We start from the raw sequence: 20,788 nt of genomic DNA on the forward strand, positions 1-20,788 counted from the left end.
GATTGATTGATTGATATTCTTTTCAATATTGCACATGTCTTCTCTCAGAATTGGAATGGAAATCTCATTCTATTTTGACCAAAACACAGAATCTATTCAATTATATTGTAGAGAAATCTTCAACAAAAGAAAAAAAAACAACATTTAAATGCATATTGACATTTTATTTGATTGCCTATTCAAAGCTTTGATGTACAACAAAAGCTTGTCTACTTCTGTAAAAGGAACATGATTAAGGTTTTCAATAAGAGGCATAAAATTGATTTGAAACTTTTATTTAATAAATATCTTAACACTTACAGATCACATGTCATGAACATTATAAACTAAATTAAATAACTATTTACAGACAAGAGTGTTCATTGCCAAGATCTTCTGTATAAATATGTTAGTTTTGATTCTATGTATGTCAAATTTTATGTAAACATTTAATTATAGACATTTTTAACATTATTAAATTAACCAGTGAATATCAGGAGCAATAATGAGTAGGTTTATCTGAGCAAATAACTTACCAAGCATTATCTCCATGCTTTATGTCATTTGCAGAGGAAAAGATTTAACAATAATTTCTACCAACACAAATATAAACTTGACTAATGGTCTAAGAAGAAGAGAAAATTCACCTGTTTTAAGTGTCAGTGGCATATATTTGTTGGAACTGCTGGATACTCCACAGAGTCACACCTAAGAGTGAGTGAGTGGTGATTGCTAAGTTTTAAATGAAGTATGTTATTTTTACAATTTGTTTTACATTGGACTGACATAAATGGGTTTTATGGCGATGAGTAAGTATATTATTATTATAATAATTTCAGGTACACCTCCTAGGGAAGAACTGTAAGTTTGCTTGCAAGTACCCTGTAATCCACAAACTAGCTACTGAAGTGGGGTAGTAAAGCACAAACTGTCTGCAAATCAGCAATGGCCCATGTTACTCCATCACAGAGTGTGCATGTCCATTTCGGTACTCATCATCTCGTGCCAAACAGGTGGATGTGCCCTCAGCGAATCTTGTCGATTGGTGACAGGCTGTTTAAAGTGTACTCTGGATGACAAGCTCCATCAGCTTGCAGGGATTGCACCACCACATATTTGAAGAGAAGTGGCTGCAAAGAAGTAGAGGACAAGAGTTGAACAAGAAAGTATTTATCCATCACATGGCCATGTACCCCCAAGTCAGAGTCTCAAGTCAAGGAACAGTTCTTTATAAACATCTTAGGAACTAATCAGATCAGTCGAAAAGGCAAGAATACAACTACAGAAAACAATATCTGGGGAGATGGCAGTAGCTGAATCCTTACTCGCTGGCCACAAAGAAAAATGGACAATGTGGAAATCCTCGAATAGGTTGAGGTCAGGTGTGGGCAGGGACCTTAGCGAGATGTTGACAAGATACATTGTGAATGTGTGGGGGAAGACTCATAATATGAAGCACCAGCTTTCTCTGTCCATTTCCAGCATCTGAATCTTTTCATAGGAGCTGCAGTTCATTTATACTCATGTCATGAGGTTTCTGATGTTTGAAAGTCTCAGTTGCTCTCTTCCCTGTTTTCCAAGAACTTTCCCTTCCATTATATTGCAGATGAAACATTTATGTCTCATTAAGTGTCCAGACATTTTCACCTTCTATTTCACTGATGGGAATTCTCTTTTAATTTACTTCTCTCAGCACTACTTTTTCTTTCAGTCTAGCTTGTTCAGTTTTAAGCCAAATTCGCTGTAAAGTGGTACATATATATAATTGATCCATTAAAGCACATTGATACCACTGAAAGCCTTCTATTTTCAATACAATGCCTAAAGTTCACAATTTAACAGACTCGATTTTACAGACAACACAGTCCCCATTAGTCAGGAACACACAACAGAATAAATATTTATTCTATTACATGCTACTTTTGATATTTCTGTCTTTCTATATATAACCTGATTTGAATGTGCTTGCTTCTTTCCATTATGGTAAAGACTTATGGTACTTACAGAAAATCCAGAAAACCATCCCCAGGTACTTAGCCTACAAAGAATATGCCACTGGTACTTTTTAGTCTAGTGTACTTTCAGTAATCAATTGTAATTTCAGTGAATTCTCTCCCAGATATATCCAGTGAAATCTCCATACAACAATTACTGATACAATGATAATCACCTTCATAATTATAATAAAATATTTAATTCCATTATTTCAATGTAAAATTCACCTCTGTTTAATGATACTATTGATAATGATGAACCTCTCTATCACAATTGCTTTTTCAGAACCTTCAAATGTGGAAAAGTCCTCTCAGTTTTAATTACTGCATTGATAGGGTGAAAATTCCTTATGGGGATTATTCTACGTACCTAGGTGTTAATGTAAGGAAAGATCTTCACTGGGGTAATCACATAAATGGAATTGTAAATAAAGGGTATAGATCTCTGCACATGATTATGAGGGTATTTAGAGGTTGTAGTAAGGATGTAAAGGAGAGGGCATATAAGTCTCTGGCAAGACTCCAACTAGAGTATGGTTCCATTGTATGGGACCCCCACCAGGATTACTTGATTCAAGAACTGGAAAAAATCCAAAGAAAAGCAGCGCAATTTGTTCTGGGTGATTTCCAACAAAAGAGTAGCATTACAATAATGTTGCAAAGTTTGGGCTGGGAAGACTTGGGAGAAAGGAGACGAGCTGCTCGACTAAACAGTATGTAACACCAATATAGTTGGCCCGTTATTGGACATTATAAATTTTCCAGCTAATTCATTCCTGGTTGCTAGCATTTCATCCCAGTGTGCTAAATTGGGCTCATCAGTTGGTAAATAGCACACCTACCAAGACACATGGCTAGTGCATACGGCGGAGGCCATTGCGTAGGCTACTTGGAGCCACCGGCAGTTCCAATGCATTGTGAGAGAATTTTGTCTCATTTTCAAAAATTGATGCCTGCCTCGCCATCAGATGATATAGATAATCAGGCATCAATTTTTGAAAATGAGACAAAGTCTCTCATAGTGCAATGGCACTGCCAGTGGCTCCAAGTAGCCAACGCAGCGGCCTCCACCGCGTGCACTAGCCATGCGTCTTGGTAGGTGTGCTATTTACCAACTGATGAGCCCAATTTAGAACACTGGGGCAAAGTGCTGGCAACCAGCAATGAGTTAGCTGAAAAATTTATAATGTCCAATAACGGACCAACTATATTGGTATTATAAATTTACTCATTCGGGACAAATATACAGGTTCCCTATGGGAATCAACATCTGTATCATAAGCAGTATGTTCCGATCTGTCAGTGGAGAGATGGCATGGAATTACATTAGTAGATGAAATGGTTGATTGGTGTTTTTAAAGTAGAAAAGATCACAATATGAAGACAAAGTTGGAATTCAAGAGGACAGATTGGAAAAAATATTTGTTAATAGGAAGAGGAGTTAGGGATTAGAATAATTTACCCTGGGAGATGTACAGTATTATTTGCAATTATTTAAGAAAAGACTAGGTAAACAACAGATAGGGAATCTGCCACCTGGGTGACTGCCCTAAATGCAGATCAGTTGTGATTGATGACTGATTTAATTGTTTCCTCCCAGTACTACAATAATATGAACCATAGAAGAGTCAGAAAAACATGTTGCTCTCATTTCAAGAACAGAAATATGAATAAATCATTGTTATTTCTGGCAGGAGCTACTGCAAATTTTTAAAGAAGTTTTACATTTTATAAGATGAATTTTTTAATGTATTTGTGTGTTTTATTTTTGCTTTAACATCTTTGTAGTCTTTTAATTTTAACTTCTACTTTTGAGTTTAGCTGAAAATGGTCCATACAAGGACTGAAACATCCTAATTTAGGATAAAATTTACTTTTTATTATAACTAAATAGTTGTACAGTACTGAATAGCTGAATATATATTTAATCAAAATTTCCTTGTGGAAATTCTTTGACCTTAAAATGATGAATTGTAAGATAATTAACGCAGTTCAACTATGGGATGGTTACCTATACACCTGTTGAAATGAGAATGAATTACAGCTAAGTCCTCAATATAACGATAACTCCCTCTAAAACAATATTTTCTGTAGTCTGACCGATATAGTTTGTATCAAGATTTCACTGTACAAACAAAGTACTCATGCCTTTTCTAGAATTATGATACAAATTATGAAAAAACATGAAGATATGGCATTGATCAGTCTGAGCTAAGTATGGATTGTTCATTGAAGCTCTTGGGATATTGGGGTAAGTTCTACCCCTTGAAATTCTCCACTTGATAACATTTTCTGGGATTTCTTCTGTTTTGCTTCAGCATCAAGTCTTGTCATCTCATTAGTTCTATTTTTCAACAAGCTTGATTTAAGTAGAAATGAATCTCACTTAATTTGTCTGCCTATTCATGGCTACCATGTCAAGTTGCGTTGTTACCTTGCATCGTTCTTGACTATAAGAAGTTCAAACCAAATTCATTCTAGGTACCATTTTTAAAACGAAATCAATCTATACCAAGATTGACAAAGCATGGTTTGAGGAATTTGTCTGGTTTTTTAATTCTTGTTCTGTGTCCTTGATGTACATTCACTTTTGATGCTCACATGTAGGAAATAGTTTCTGAAAATACAGAAATTGTATAATTAAAACTAGTGTTATTTTGTTAACATGAGTAATAATTATTTAAACACTTGAAGATTTGCTTGTTCTTAAGATATAGTATTCATTTCTTTAAGACAGATATTAGAGAGATTGATATGCTATGCAGGTCATGCTCCATTGAGATGGGTGGATCAACTCAAGAGCTTAACTGGAGAGAACCTCCAACTAGCAATTCAACATGCCCAGGACAGAGAGTCATGGAGACAGGTCATCAAGAGGCTAGCTATATGATGTTACTACACCCTTATGGAGGATTAGAATAAGACACACATGCAGGTAATGTCACGTGATCAACTACAGTAAATACATAATAATAATGTTATTGTTTTTATGTCTCACTAACTACTTTCACAGTTTTCAGAAATGCTGAGGTGCCAAAATTTTGCCCTGCAGGAGTTCTTTTATGTGCTGGTAATTCTACTGATACAAGGCTGTCATATTTGAGCTCCTTCAAATACCACTGGACTGAGCTGGGATCGAACCTGCAAAGTTGGGCTCAGAAGGCCAGCATTTCTACTGTCTGAGCCACTCGGCATGGCACAGTAAATACAATAACATATTTTACCATGATTGAATTTTTACTCTACAATCCATTATGTACAGTAAAAACATAAGAGGAAATGGAGGAATTGTTAAAAATGCAGCATTTGGAGGCATTGAAGATAACTTATTGGAGGATATGATAATACATATCCTTAACAGAAAAAGAAATATCCAACAACGTGGCATGGTGAATCCAAGATTCAATTAAAATCAGGTCTACTTTTGATTTGTCTACAGTGGTAGTTGATGATTTATTCAACCACCAAGAGTTATAAAAGAACGATGCTCCGTAACAGGCATAGACAGAAAAACTTTAGGCTGTTGCCATCATTTTTTTCTTCATGAATTTCTTTCCATAAACTCATATCATCATAAGGGTGTCCGGCTCCATGACTAAATGGTTAGCATGCTGGCCTTTGGTCACAGGGGTCCCGGGTTCGATTCCCGGGAGGGTCAGGAATTTTAATCATCTTTGATTAATTTCTCTGGCACAGGGGCTGGGTGTATGTGTCGTCTTCATCATCATTTCATCCTCATCACGGCGCAGGTCGCCTACGGAAGTCAAATTGAAAAACCTACATTTGGCGAGCTGAACATGTCCTTGGACACCCCCGGCATTAAAAGCCATACGCCATTTCATTTCATCATATGGGTTTGAGACAATAACCTCTCATAGCAGTATTAGATCATTATTTATGCTGAAATGAAGTCTTTCTTGTTTTTTGTTATTCGCGCCTTTTAATATAAAGCTTCACCCAAAATTTTCCAAAACAATGTGTCACCTCATCAGATATACCATTAAAGAAAGCTGACACACATGCAAAACATCAGCTACATTACTTTGCAGTTTATGGTAACTCAAAGTAGACTGGGCAAAGGCACACTATTGGTATGAAAGTGACTGGAGTTAATGAAAGCCCTACTGGTACTGCACATTCCTTGTACGTGCAATTCTTTTTCAGATAGTTCAACACCAAGATCAGTGCAGCAGGTTACAATTACATCCACTACTACAGAAACTATATAGACTCCCTCTTCTATCTGCTAAGTCTATGACTTTGTGTACTACCATCCTCAGCATTCTAGATTCTAAACAGTGTAGGGCATGCACACATGCAAGAAGTGATTCTTGACCTTCAAGTTAACGGCAAGAAACAACAACACCAACAACAATAATAACAACAACAGCAATAATAATAATTGTACCGGCTGGTACACCTCTATGCCGCATATTTGAATTTTCCGCCATAAAGTACTCCTCTACTGGAGAAACTCTGAACTTTAACAACTATATCAATTTATATTCTCAGAAGATGTCACTACCGGAAATTTTGTGATTACGAAGTTGTCAGTACTGTGTGGATTTCAACATATTTTGTTTTCTATTGATCAAGAAGTGTGGACATTCTCTCTCTACTGTAAAACTGGGATCATGCACCCTGGTGCGAAGTGAATGAACTTTCTTGAAGAAATTTTGTATTCAGAAGTTTTGTCTTTACTAAATTTTGTTCTTTCATTTGTGGGTTGGCAATATTAATCTTTCTTTCCACCAGTTTTGAACTTAGCCAATCAGTAATTTCTGCAATTAATTTCCAACCAATCATAGGTTTCTTCTTCGATTTTGATGTGTAACTTTAAGCGACCAATAAAATGAAGTGGGTGTGTCTTAATTATTCATGAAAGGTCTCGAATCTTCCCTGAGTGTTTAAAAACTGCTGATTTTCACGGCTCCTCGCCACTTTTTCAACCTCTAGCTTAATGTATGGACGTGTAGCAGGGGGCGGGTAGTGCCTCTTCCTTCAGGCAGCAGCTCTTCAACAAGGTAATGGCCGTTTAAAATCTTTATTTCTTGCTAGCTCAGCAGTTTAACCCTCGGGGAAGGTCCGAAACCTTTTCAATGTAATCTACCTGTCTAAAAATGTAACTTAGTGCCGGCTTATGTAAAATTTTCTTATTACTTTAACTGTAAATTGGCGATAGAGAGTGCTTTACCCTCTCGAGCTCCCCTTCATTTTTGATTTGAGGTGACTACGTTTTCATAACCGATTTTCTTCTCTTCTTAATGTGTTAAAACTTTTTCTTATACGAGTCACCTCCCTAGTTTGGGAATAGCCCCTGTGTCATCGGCCTAGTGCCTCTTAGGTTTTAATATGTGTATTTAGGAGTCCAAAGTCTCGCCTCCTTTCATTTTGTTGTCGGGCCATTTATTTATCCTATTATTTTTTGGCTAAGGCCCTGTAGGCAGGGTACGAGATACCTGTGTTTAATTCTTGTAAGTTGTGCCTGGATGGCAAGTGATTGCGATGTATGGTATTGCATTTAGTAGGCTTGAAACATTGAGAGTGGGTCAGCTCTTTCTGATGTGGTAAAAGTGCCTCTAGGAGGCCCGTTTTGAGTTTTGGAGTTAATGCTTGTACCTTGGTAAGGTTGGGCTAGTAGCTCAAGGGTTGTGTAATTGGGGGCTCGAAGCCCAGAACTTGTAAAGACCCCAAAACTCAGGCTTTCATTTGTAAAATTATACTTTGTACCTGATTAGTGGATAGTGGTTGAGTTGTTGTTATTTGTTTAAATTCTACGTAAAATTTGTTAAGTTTTTCTAGTTGTGAAAATATAACCTTTTATTGAAATTTTAATTCATCTTTTGGCCTTGTAGTTAGACCCATTCCAGCCCGCACCTTCTTTCACCTCTGCCTTCCATGGGTAAGTCCGTAACAACAACAATAATAATAATAATAATAATAATAATAATAATAATAATTTAAGGTTAAAATCTCCAACCCAGCCGGGAATTGAACCCAAGGCTCTCTGAACTGAAGAGAACTACCACTGAGCCATGGAGCTGGACTATGAAAGAGATGGTACAATGGGAAGTCAGTTTTAATACATCCGTTACTCTTTTGTACCTTAAACCTGAATAACAGTCAGTAGCAGGCAGCTTGAATTACTTATCATCATCATTTTAAATTCTGGGGCAAAATTCTATGACTGTATATCCTTGCCGACATTAACTCTCTATGAGATCTAAAAGGCTGCCGCTCCTAACCTGGAGAACAGGTGCACTTGTAGCTGCCCCTTGGCTGAAATACATTTCAAAGCCGCTGCCTGGAAGTTCTGAAAGCTAATGAAAGGAAAATGGAGTACATGATTGCAATAGACAGGAGGATGGCACATTTTACATAAGTGATGCTGACCTTTACATGATATAGAATCATTCTGTATTGACGGTTTATACTTTAAAGGAAATTTAATTTGTCCTCCTATTGAAAACATACACAATTTTTAGATACGTACATGTTTCAACTTGTTTTGCCATCTTCAGTGAAAAAAAAAGGTTAAAGTTTTTGAGTAATTGATGCTAAAAGAATGTGTTAAAACATAACAAAGAAAAGAATGAAAGCAAATGACACATGTCGGAATTAAAACAATAAGTGATTATGGCACTATGATTGAGAAGAAAATAAGTGCCAGATAAAATGTATGTGACACATAGTGGAAACTGCCAATGAAGTTCAAAGCTTTAATGGGAAAAATGAGGTTGTATGAGAAACTTGAGCCAATAAGTAAAAAATAAGAGCGAAGAAAACTTTAAACTTACTTATTAAATAGATGCCCTCTCGAACGGCCTGATCTTCTCAAATTTAACGGTCCTAGGTTCTCACTGATCATGTCTATTGTTGGCTCAGCTGTTTTTGCGAGGATGGGAGGAGTGAAGGGGAAGGGGAGGGAGGTGCAGAGCTGGTGGGGAGAGTGGAGGAGAGAGGAGTGGTGTTGAGTTGGAGAGTTGGAGGTGGGATTTGCTTTTATTATAGAAGTGCTGACAAATACATGGAATGAATGTTTCAAGTACAATGTTCTTTTGTCGTTGATTTCATTTAAATTATGAGAGGGTTCCTAAACTGATCTATATTGATGTGGATGCTCTCGAGAACGTTAAGCAAGGTGCCTTTTCGCTCATAATGCAATATCTTAAGATCTTTATCTATTGTTGTGTATTCATGAATGGATTCTTTATGATGCTCAATCATAGCTGACAAACGATTATATTTTTGAGAGTGTTGCGATGTTTGGTGTATCTTATGACAGAATTGCGGCCTGTTTGACCAACATAGCTGGAATTAAAGGCTTGGCATTCTGATTTTAAAACTCCCTGGAGTTCAAGTATCAATTATTATTGTTATTGTTGACAGTGTGAATATAGAAAATTACTCTGGAGTTGGTGTGGGAGGTTATAAATGCTACTTTAATGTTGTGTTTTTTAAAGATATTAGAATTTTGGTAAATGCTACTACTATTGAATGTGAAAGTGGAAAAATTCTCTGTAGTTTTGGGTCTGCTCTTAGATCTATTGATGATTCCATTGATAAAGGTTCTACTGAAACCGTTGTATTCTGCAGTATTGTAAATATAATTAATTTCTTTTTTCATAATTCTTGCAAGATAAAGGAACAGTTATTGCTCTGAGTAGCATGCTATTGTAAGCTGCTTTCTTGTGTATGTCTGGGTGCAGAGAAATTTGTTGGATGGTACTGATGGTGTGGGTGGGTTTTTGCTGTATGTATTGAAGGATAAAGTGTTGTTGCAGTTGCACATAATGGTTAAGTCCAGGTAATTAAGGGCATTATTGTTTTCTGACTCTATGGTGAATTTTATATGTGGATCAATGGAATTGAGAAGTTCAAGTAGGTACTGTATTGCTGTTAGTAATACGGGAGTCTAAAATAACAAATGTGTCATCTACATAGCGTGTCCAATGTTGAATGCCATTAATTTTACCAACGATGTGAGAATGTTCTAAATTATCAATGTAAATATCCAAAAGGATCCCTGAAGCTGGTGACCACCCCATGGGAAGACCCATCTGTTGGTTAATGACATTACTGAAAGTGAAGAAATTGTTATTCAAAGTAAATTTCAGAATCTGAATAAATTCTTCTATTTTGCCTATACTTAATTTACTGAATTTGGAAAGATTGTTCTTAATCAATTGTAAGGTGTTGATGACGGGAACAGTAGCATACATGTTAGTAATATCAAATGAATGAAGTGTGTGGTGTTTGGATAAATTAAAGTACTTAATTTGATTGCAAAATTCTATGAAATTTTTCACTGACATATTGGATTGAAAATTATAGTCTGATGTAAGGAATTTTTATGAACTGAGATACTTCATAAGTCGGACTATTTCTTAATTGATAATGGGTCTTATGAGCATGTCGGCTTTATGGATCTTGGGTAGCGCTTTTACTGTGGGAAGCTTTGGATTCATGATAATCATTCTGGATTTTTCAAGGTTATTAAACAAAAAGAAAACGTTCTTAATAATGGTTTTCAGGTCTCTTTGTATTTGATTTGTTGTATCTTTTAAGTAGTTATGAAGTTGTTTTCTGTAAAAAAACATTTGTGCTTTATTGATGTATTGAATAGAAGGACATATTAAATTTCCTTTGTAAAGTGTTAAAACTGAAAAGTTTAAGTACCTTGGAAGTGCGCTCCCCCTCAAATGAAATGTAAAACTAAGAGTAACTGATATAAGTGTAAATACAGCAAGTAGAACTAATGCAATACATTATCAAATTAAGGGATTATTCAGTATTGTAAGATTATTAAAAACTAATGTTTAAATAGGTTTTATTTAACTGCCTCCGTGGTTTAATGGCTAAGCTGCTGAACTGCCATCCACACACCACTTAGATATGTGTATACTAAATTGGTTTCATTTTTCAGTAACTACAGAACTATACATAGTCACAGTTATAACCCAGAAATATATGCAAACAAAATTAAATAAATAAACTGTTCAAATAAATTTTGAAAACTATCGAACTGCAAAATTGATAAGTTTATTATTACTCGTGGTGTAAGTACACCAAGTTATTACCCTCATGCAAAGAGAGTTTGTGTTAAACTAAGTTTACTCATTGTTACTGCACCAAGTTACTGTTGGAATTATACATTGTTGTTGAATAAAAATATATAATGAATGTTAAGTAATAAGCAAAATGTGTACATAATACAATCTCAGGTACAGTACACATCAAGAAAATATAATTTTATAACTAAAATATATTTTGGTATCAATTTTCATTTCTGTAATTATTTTTGAATAATTTGATGCAGGTCTTTTGTGAGGAGCCTGTCACGGTGTTACGAGAGGCGGACAAGGGCAAGCATTGTTTACAGCTGTGCTGTGTTACACTCGGTATGATAAACTGCTGCTAGATGCAACCAAGTGACATAAAAGCAAAGCAAAAGCAACGTCATCTCCGTACAGGCCATGAAGGCCCTTGGAGGGGTGGAAGGTAAAGGCATCCACTATCCGTAACCTTGGCACTTGATGGGGTAGAGTGGTTAGCTCTATGCCCAGCCACCTTTGCCCCCAGGAATTAACCTGGTACTCATTTTTGGTGTGGGCTGAGTGCACCTCAGCCTCCGGTTGTGGAAATCTTGTTTCTTAATTTTTCGACTTCCTGATGGGGATTCAAACCCATGTCCTTCCGGGCGAACCGAGCGCGCCTTTGCCGCCTCGGCCAGGCAGCCCCTAATTCCTCTACATACTCATTGTAAATTAAGGGTTATAAATTTCATTCTGGTTGGTCCGTATTGAATTGAGATTACATATGTAAAATGTAAAAATCTGCATTGCAAAAAGCTTACTGTATTGAATAGATGGACATTTTTTTTACCTGAATAAATAATATGTACTCATTGTAAAAACAAACTATTTTGTTATGATGTAATCGTCTGACCATTTCAGTGCAGAGTGGCATTAGGCTAGACATACTGTATATATAATTTTTGTGAGTGTCTGCAGGGCCCTTTGAAGCCCAGGCCTTGCAGGCCCTAACGTTATGCTCTTGATGTCTGGAAAGATTGTGGATGGAAGAATACCAAAGGAACTAAAGAGCAATATGTATCAACAAGCTGAAGCATGATGGCTCAGAGTGCTGGGCTTTAACAAACAAGGAAGAGAAGATGCTCCACTCAGCAGAAATGAGAATGTTTAGGTGGATAGTAGGTATCATATGATATAAACTTAATCATGATCTGTACTGATAAACATTCCTTTTTTTAATGGTATTGAATAGGTGGACCTTCATTTTAATTACTTATTAATGATGATAGTTAGTATCCTATCTGTACACTGTAACTGTGACCAAGATGTGGAGAAGAGAATTGGTGCCAACCATCACATCGGGTGTTTATGAATAAGGACCTGACCGTGACGACGAAACTCACGGTGTACCACGCTGTTGTCATCACAACATTGCTGTATGGTTGTGAAACTTGGACCCTTTACCAACATGACTTGAAAAAGTTTGAGCGCTTCCACCAACGAAAACTTCGATCCATCCTTAGAATCAAAAGGGAAGACATGTCACCAACATTGTTATTCTTGAGAAAGTGCATGCCAAGAGCACAGAATTGTCCATCATTGGTCATCAGCTTAGATGGATTGGTCATGTCCATCAGATGAGTGATACAAGATTTCCATGCAAAATGGTGAACTTTGTTCTGGCACCAGACCTTGTGGCGCTCCCATGAGGCGCTACAAGGACCAGCTTAAGCACACTATGAAGATGACAGGGCTCAATTCACAAACTTGGGACACGCTTGCTCAAGACTGTTCAGTTTGGCATTGGACCATCCCTGCTGCTATCAATATGTTTGAAGGGGAACGATGCAGATATGAAGAGGTGAGGAGAGGAGCACGAAAACTCAGTGCAGCACAACCACGCCCTCCTCCAGTAATTTTGTACAATCTGTGTGGACACTTATTCCATGCTAGAATTGGTCTGTTCAACCATCAAAAGTACATCCACAGACAGAAGTGAATAACTCTGAAACGACTTAAGCTGACAACGACGATGAATGAGGATAGTAGGTGTCATCCTTGCTGGTTGCAGAAGTAATGAGGACATTCAGACAGAAATGGAATCCGCTAGCATTATTAACAAGGTAAGAGAGAGAGAACTGTCCTGATAAGGCCATGAACGAAGAAGGGAAGAAGGGCATTTGCTCAGGAGAATAATAGAGGAGGAGAGGACAGGAAGGTGGGGCCACAGGAAACTGAAACTGACCTTAGATAAGAAGACCAAAATATATATGACGGAACTCCAGCTCACTGCTGAGGATATCCAGGACAGGGTACTATGGAAATGTTGTCGACCTCACCTAAGGGACTAGAAGCGGAAGAAGAACGTCTGGGCCATAAAGATGAAAGTCCACAACATTGGAGTTATTTAGAAGATTTGAAAATTAACTTTGGGTAATTTAAATTTGTCTCCAAATATTTAAAAGTCACCAAGATTCTTTGCCATCACTGCAGCAATATTTGAGCGGCCAGACACCTTTGCAATATGTGATAGTCGATAATGTTAACTGTCATCATTTACAGTCATAAAGTATTATAAAATTGAAATTTATATAATTATGAATTTACTCATTCAGTACAAATATTTCAGGTTCCCTATGGGAATGAAAGTCTACGTCTTCTGATGGCCTACCCTGCATCAAAATTTATAATAGAGACTAGGTCTCTCACAGTGCACTGGCACTGCCAGTGGCTCCAAGTAGACTACGTAGTGACCTCTACTAAGTCGATAGATGCAGAGTGGGTCTCGGCCCACAAGTGGCCATGACTGTCTGTGGTCTAACAGCTCTGCGCTCCAACCAGCCAGCCGAGCAGAGAAGGGGTGGCCACGGCTCTACCATGGCTATATGGCTCTGCATTCAGGAGATGGGACAGGGCTGGACCTCATGGCTGGCCCAAACGTTCACTGTCCTCAGAATGGTTTTCGGTGGTTTTCCATTCTTCTGTACTAAGGCAAATGCCGGGACAGTTCCTAGTACAAACCACGGCGTCACCTTCTCTGTGCATCTCCTTCACTGTCACAAATCTCCCGGCCTGAGAGACAGCGTTACCGTCTAAGAGGCCCACATCCCCCTTCAGGGGAGGATTAAAAAAAAAAAATTGTGTGGCTATTTCTAGCCAAGTGCAGCCCTTGTAAGGCAGACCCTCCGATGAGGGTGGGTAGCATCTGCCGTGTGTAGGTAACTGCGTGTTATTGTGGTGGAGGATAGTGTTATGTGTTGTGTGTGAGTTGCAGGGATGTTGGGGACAGCACAAACACCCAGCCCCCGGGCCATTGGAATTAACCAATGAAGGTTAAAATCCCCAACCCGGCCGGGAATCGAACCCGGGACCCTCTGAACTGAAGGCCAGTATGCTGACCATTCAGCCAACGAGTCAGACAGGGGAGGAATGAAAACATTTCAGTAGTAGTAGTACCTCTACTATATGCACTAGCGTTGCAAATTGGGAGAGTGTGAAGTCCAATATGAAAAGGGTAGTTTTTTCTGATTGTGTTTCCAAGGAACTGTATTCTGAAGTGCTCCGTTCCTGGGCATAATGCGAATGTAGAAAGCGTGTTTTCTCATATGTCTGCCCAATGGACAGAAGAGACGAACTAGTTAAGTGTAATGTTACAAATATAATATAACATTTAAATTGTAGTGAGTTTCATGGTCTCATTCAAAATCAAACTAAGTTCTTTTCTTCTGTTCTTGGTTCTTAGGATTATGAGAGGTATAAATTGTTAGTGCACTACAAGTACATGTATATTTTTAATAATATAAATTCTTATCATTAAATGAAGTTGATATAATAATATAATTTTGTGTGGCTATTTCTAGCCGGGTGCAGCCCTTGTAAGGCAGACCCTCCGATGAGGGTGGGCGGCATATGCCATATTTAGGTAACTGAGTGTTATTGTGGTGGAGGATAGTATTATGTGTGGTGTATGAGTTGCAGGGATGTTGGGGGCACCACAAACACCCAGTCCCCGAGCCAAGGGAATTGACCGTTTAAGGTTAAAATCTCCGACTTGGCCGGGAGTTGAACCCGGGGCCCTCTGACCCAAAGAGCACTGCGTTGACCACTCAAGCCAAGGAGCCGGACAATGAAGTTGATACAAACATATTAATGTCTTTTTTTATGATAAACACTTCACTATATTGGAAATTCTAATTGGAAAATTATGCCCTGCTTTTGGACTCTTAAATTGTGACAGTGTCCCAGATTTGGACTCTTGGATTATGACAACTCTACTGATGACCCCATATAGATGGAAGGCCATCCCAGGCATGTGGAAATGTGTGGTGATGATGGTGATCATTATGTCATCTGCAAAACAGTAGGATCTTTGCTGCAATTCTTTCCATTTCCTGTTTTATACAGTTGTGGATTTCTACAGAGTTTTCTATTAACAGCCAATATTGTGCATGCAACTTACACATTATCAGCTCTTTCAAAGATATAATTTATGTTACCTCAAAGCAATATGGGTTCCTTGTGAGTGTTTGATGGTTGAAAGTTTGTATCACCTTGTAATGAGTAGCGGTCTCCCTCACCAACCAGCATTGCACTGTGCGGCACAGTAAATTCGTTAGTCCCAGGTTCACAGTGGTCCCCCTCTTCTCCGTCTTCCTGACTACTTGATGATTGACTGAACATGTCAAGGGAATAAAGTGAGCTTGGTATCACTTGTGTTGGGTCTTCGTCCTCCACAGGAGGCAAATCTAACCCTATCACAGGGGCTGCTGGGGCTATAAAAGCTGATAAAACAAAATGGACACAATCAAATACACATAGAAGTAGTTACTTTCCTTAAACAAAATATTCAGTAACACTGAAAGTTATTTAAAACTAAACATGTACATGCATATGAGCTACACTGCCAAGCAGATAAATCGTTAACACTTAGATTTTTGTAAGTAATTACGATTTTATGTTCAAGAATAATATTGTACATGATATAATTATATCCTTTTAATTGTTATATTACATCTTCATAGAGAGGAAAGACATCAATGTGTAACAAGAACAGAATACTTTAAACTTGTGAATGAAAATCATTTATTGTTCTCCCATTGTGCCAATTAAGTTCTCATCCTAAGAGTACGTTCACAGACGATGTCTGTAGTCAGTTGTTGTTCAGTTCTCTGTTTTTGGTGGTATTCATACATACTGCAGAAGATTTCCACAATTTTGATTCTGATCTACGAAAGAGAGTTTTACGAAAGATAACTTTGAGTCTGGAAGATGCTGCAAGAACTTTAGCACTACCGTAATTGATGATGAATGGAGCTTTTGATACATTGTAGATATCCTAAGAACAATACCAAACTGTGTATTTAGGGGATTAAGACATCATCAGAAACACCACACCTTTTGTAGGAATGCTGGATCTGGTCATAAAGGTCTGCAAGTACCAGAGATGACTGATATTTTCAGTTCTAGGGGACCCTCATCTCACAGCCATTGAGGTTAGTAATCGTCTGGAGGATGTGTGTGACATTGAAATTAGTGAGCATAAGGTGAGAAGGAGACTGAGAAAGGCAGATCTGGTTTCAAGAACATATTTCATTGACTCCAAGTTGACATATCTGCAATTTGTAAGAGAACATGAGAATTGGGCACAAGAGCAATGGAACTATATGCTCATCCCCAATGATTCAAGGTTCAGTTTTAGATCTCTGGATGGAAGGAAAAGGGTGTTAAGAAGACCTGGTGAGCATTATGCCAGCACAGCCTATGGAGAAGGTTCCATCATTGTGTAGCAAGACATTAGTTCTCATGACAAGACTGAATTGGTGTTTACTGAAAATGAAGCACTGAATGCAGATCAAGGAGGTTCTTCTCAAAAATTTCATTTCTTTTGGCCCCTCACATCATAGAATGTTTTAATACATGATAATGCATGGCATCAAGTTGGTCTTGACTGGCCAGCTTGTAGCCCTGACCTCAGCTCCAAAGAGAATATGTGAGACATGCTCGGACGTGCTGTTTGTTGACAAGTTTTTCAAGCTCTGCATGATCTTAGGGTAGTGCTTCATGCTGAATGGGATGCAATCATACAAAATGACTTTGAAAACTTAATTTCCAGTGCCAGATAGGATGAAGGCTGTTATTAATCCAAACGGTACCTAGGCCTATTATGGTGTATCCTGAGTCATGTTCAGGAGGTTCCACTATTAGCGTAGTGGCTTGAAGGAGCACCATTCAGATGGTGAGATGGATTGTGCCAATGGACAAATGTGCGTGACGTCCATTAATTCCATTTTCGATGTGACTTTTGTTCATAAAATTGTGTTTTGTTGTTATGCAAAGTTGTATTAACCCCTCATAGCATAACAGCCCTGAAAGGGCCTTGGCCTACCAAGCGACTGCTGCTAAGCCTACTTTTTGGGTATAACCTATTAATAAATGTTTTCTTTATCAAGTACAGGGACTCTCTTATAAACCCAGACCGTGCAGCAGTGTTTGTACTCTCCGAGACGTAAGCAGCTGTATAAGAGGTGCGCAAATAGCTCTTGACCTCGCGAGGAGCATGCACGTGCTCGACCTAGCATCAGTAGCCAGTCCGAATCTCAGGTGTTTAATTTTGTGTGGCTATTACTAGCCGAGTGCAGCCCTTGTAAGGCAGACCCTCCGATGAGGGTGGGCAGCTTCTGCCATGTGTAGGTAATTGCGTGTTATTGTGGTGGAGGGTAGTGTTATGTGTGGTGTGTGAGTTGCAGGGATGTTGGGGACAGAACAAACACCCAGTCTCCGGGCCATTGGAATTAACCAATGAAGGTTAAAACCCCGACCCAGTCAGGAATCTAACCCGGGACCCTCAGAACCGAAGGCCAGTACACTGACCATTCAGCCAAGGAGTCGGACATCTCAGCTAATAACATGGTGAGACAGTTATCATTGCAACACCGTATTTTCATATGTAAAAGTTATTTTAAGTACGAGTCGGTTCGACCGGTACGTGATGCATTTGTTCAGCAATTTTCTGGTGAAATGCCACCTTCATGAGCACAGATTCATGTAACTGTAAATAAATTTGAAGCTACTGGCTCAGTGTTCAGTAACAAACATGCACATACACAAACAGTTTTAACAGAGGAAAAGCTAGATGGCACTGGTGTAAATCTTGAACAGTCACTGAATAAATCACTCACAAAATCAGCACAACAAGTAGGGTTTCAGTTTCTTCTGCACACAGAGTTACAAAGCTGTTACACATCAAACCGTACAAGTTTACACGGGCTCAGTGTTTAAAACCTGCTCATCCAGCCACAAGAGTGAGATATTGTGAATGGCATCTTGCATCATTGAATGATTGTTTATTCGACCCACAGCTTGTGTTTTTTTTTTGGATGAGGCTGGTTTCATCTTAATGATCGTATGTACAGCAATAACTCTCACTATTGGTGTGCAGAAAATCCTAATGGTGGTTATGAAGTCCTTCATTATGAAGGATGACACTTCCAGCATCTTTTATAAGGTAAGATTTCATATAAGATTGTATACACACTTAAAGCAGGGCGGCCGTGCATGGCGTAAATTGGGCTGAAACAGCTGCTGTAGCGCAGAGTACAAAGATTGTGCGCTCAGTCTGGGTTCATAAGAGAAACCTTGTACTTTCTAAATTTATTTTATCCTGAATTAGTTTTCACATACTGAAGAACTTCACAGTAATAGATGTGCCATTTAGGTTACACTTCTTTTCCCATTTCACAGATGAAGTATGGTACTTGAAATGAAAGGCAAAACTGTTTCTCTAATTACCCGAGTTTGACATATTTTAGTATTCTAGTGAAATACATTTGTTAATCTGAAAAGCAACCTCCATTAAACTTGTGCTAGTCTAAAAATTATCTAGTAAATACATTCAATACTCCCTCATATCTGTTCATGAAAGAAGCTGTCCTATTACACATTTAAGTTTTGCCTGTTTATTAAATAGGAGTTTAGGTAGCAGGAAGCCCTAATCAGAAAGTGGCGCCGCTGCCTATGTGAGTCCCAAAGCACACTGATCCAGTGTGTGGCATCTGGTGAGGGTCCCAGCTCAAGGTTATGAGTGAAGACCTCAACAGTATCTGCGGCGGAGCAGGTGGACTTGAGTATGGTGGAGATGGTGGAAGAGGCAGCCCTGGACTCGGGGATAAATACGAGTACAATCTAAAAGAGGCCAATGACTATGGGCAGATGAGGCTCTTTAGGAGGGATGATGGTCCCTTGATGGAGGTAATGCCACAAACGTCCATCTAGCAGCATGTGCACTCCATGTGGTGGGGTTTGCAAAAGGTGTCTATTTCTTCATGTTAAGGGCAGCCTGACAGAATCCTAGCAGTAGGTATAAAATACCTTTGAGTGTGGTGAGACCATTGCACTGCTACCCTATAAAATGATTGAGAGTGAGTCAAGGCCTCAGAAATGGTTAGGGGATTCTCCAAAAACAGTGCACAGTTCCTGGTGTTCTCATCCTGGGGGAACTGTGAAAAGTGGGAAATCAGCAAAGAAGATTGCAACCATAAATGTCTTAACCCTTAATGGCAAGACAGAAGAACTAATAGAATACATGGAAAAGAGGGACATTGCATTGCTCAGATTGAGTAAAAACTAGAAAGAAAAGGGACAGAAGAGATTGAGGAAGGAGTTTTAGTTGTTTTGGAGTGGAGGTGGAAAATGCATTAATGGAGTGCTGTAGATTTTATTGTGAGGGAAGACCTGGTACAGTACATAGAGAAGGTCCACGAGGTAAATGACTGAATCATGAAAGTCAGACATGGCTTGGAGAGTGGAGTGCGATATTTTATCCAAGTATATGCACCTCAGGCAGATAACGTTGAAGAGAGTCTAGAGGAGTTCTTGGAGGAACTGAAGAGGTGCACTGAAGATAAAGAAGTTGTAATAATGGGAGACATGAATGCCCACATAAGAACAGATAGGCAAGGTAAAGAAGAAATAATTGGTCCTTTCAGTTACACAAGTAAAAATGCAGAAAGAAGTTACCACTAGATTTTTATGAGAGGTAAGGATTGATAGTTGGCAATACAGCAAAACCTCATTAAGATGTTTCTGTAGGGGATTAAGGAAAAAGAACGTGTTAAGCAAGAAAACATACTACTGAATACACAAATAAAACTATCCAACAGGGATATGTAAATACTAGGTACGATTTTTTCTGACACGAGGGCATTTTACACCATGTATCCACGGATACAGTGAAAACAACATGAGAAGAATTAAAAGGTGTGAAAAACACAGGAGAACAAATTGTCGGCATTCAGGCACAAGTGACTAAGTCCATTTTTTACGAGTTTGAGTTAAATGCACTACTGGGGTAAAGAAAACATGTTCTACACGATGGCATGGTCGTTATTTTAATAGAATGAACCATTTTGCGGGTACAGATATCCTACCCTCTAATGTGAAGTCCATTTTTGAAGACTGACGTCCAGGCAAAAGTGACTAAGTGGACTTAATAATGTAACTTAGTAGAAGGCATTGCAAAAAGAACTAGCCCAAAAAGGTGTGATAGCCTTGCAGTAATATAGAATCATATATCACTGATTTCTTAAAACCCATTTATCTCAAAACTATGTTTTTGGACTTAGTAACTTCTGCCAGAACACTGATGAAATATGAAAACCTTTTCCCCTGGGGCTTATAAAATAATAACAGTGCACTGAAAGGTGTGAAAAACACCAAGCAACAGATATGGAAACATTTGCATAGGGCCCATAAAAATATCAAAGTATTATTGCAGGTCACACT

The 20,788-nt window shown here is 38.4% G+C and overlaps 1 protein-coding gene across 1 annotated transcript in view; it reads right to left on the reverse strand.

The window, feature by feature from the left end:
* Window positions 1-259: 259 nt before the first annotated feature.
* The window catches only part of LOC136874573 (uncharacterized), a 198,353-nt gene continuing 177,824 nt past the window's right edge, over window positions 260-20,788 (reverse strand). The window contains exons 24-25 of the mRNA XM_067148209.2: window positions 15,559-15,789; window positions 260-1,109 (exon numbers count right to left, since the gene is read on the reverse strand). Coding sequence (XP_067004310.2) covers window positions 1,066-1,109; window positions 15,559-15,789 — 275 coding nt within the window. The 3' untranslated portion in view covers window positions 260-1,065. The remainder of the gene's footprint in view (window positions 1,110-15,558; window positions 15,790-20,788) is intronic.

Source organism: Anabrus simplex, chromosome 5, assembly GCF_040414725.1.
Source record: "Anabrus simplex isolate iqAnaSimp1 chromosome 5, ASM4041472v1, whole genome shotgun sequence".
Taxonomy (NCBI): domain Eukaryota; kingdom Metazoa; phylum Arthropoda; class Insecta; order Orthoptera; family Tettigoniidae; genus Anabrus; species Anabrus simplex.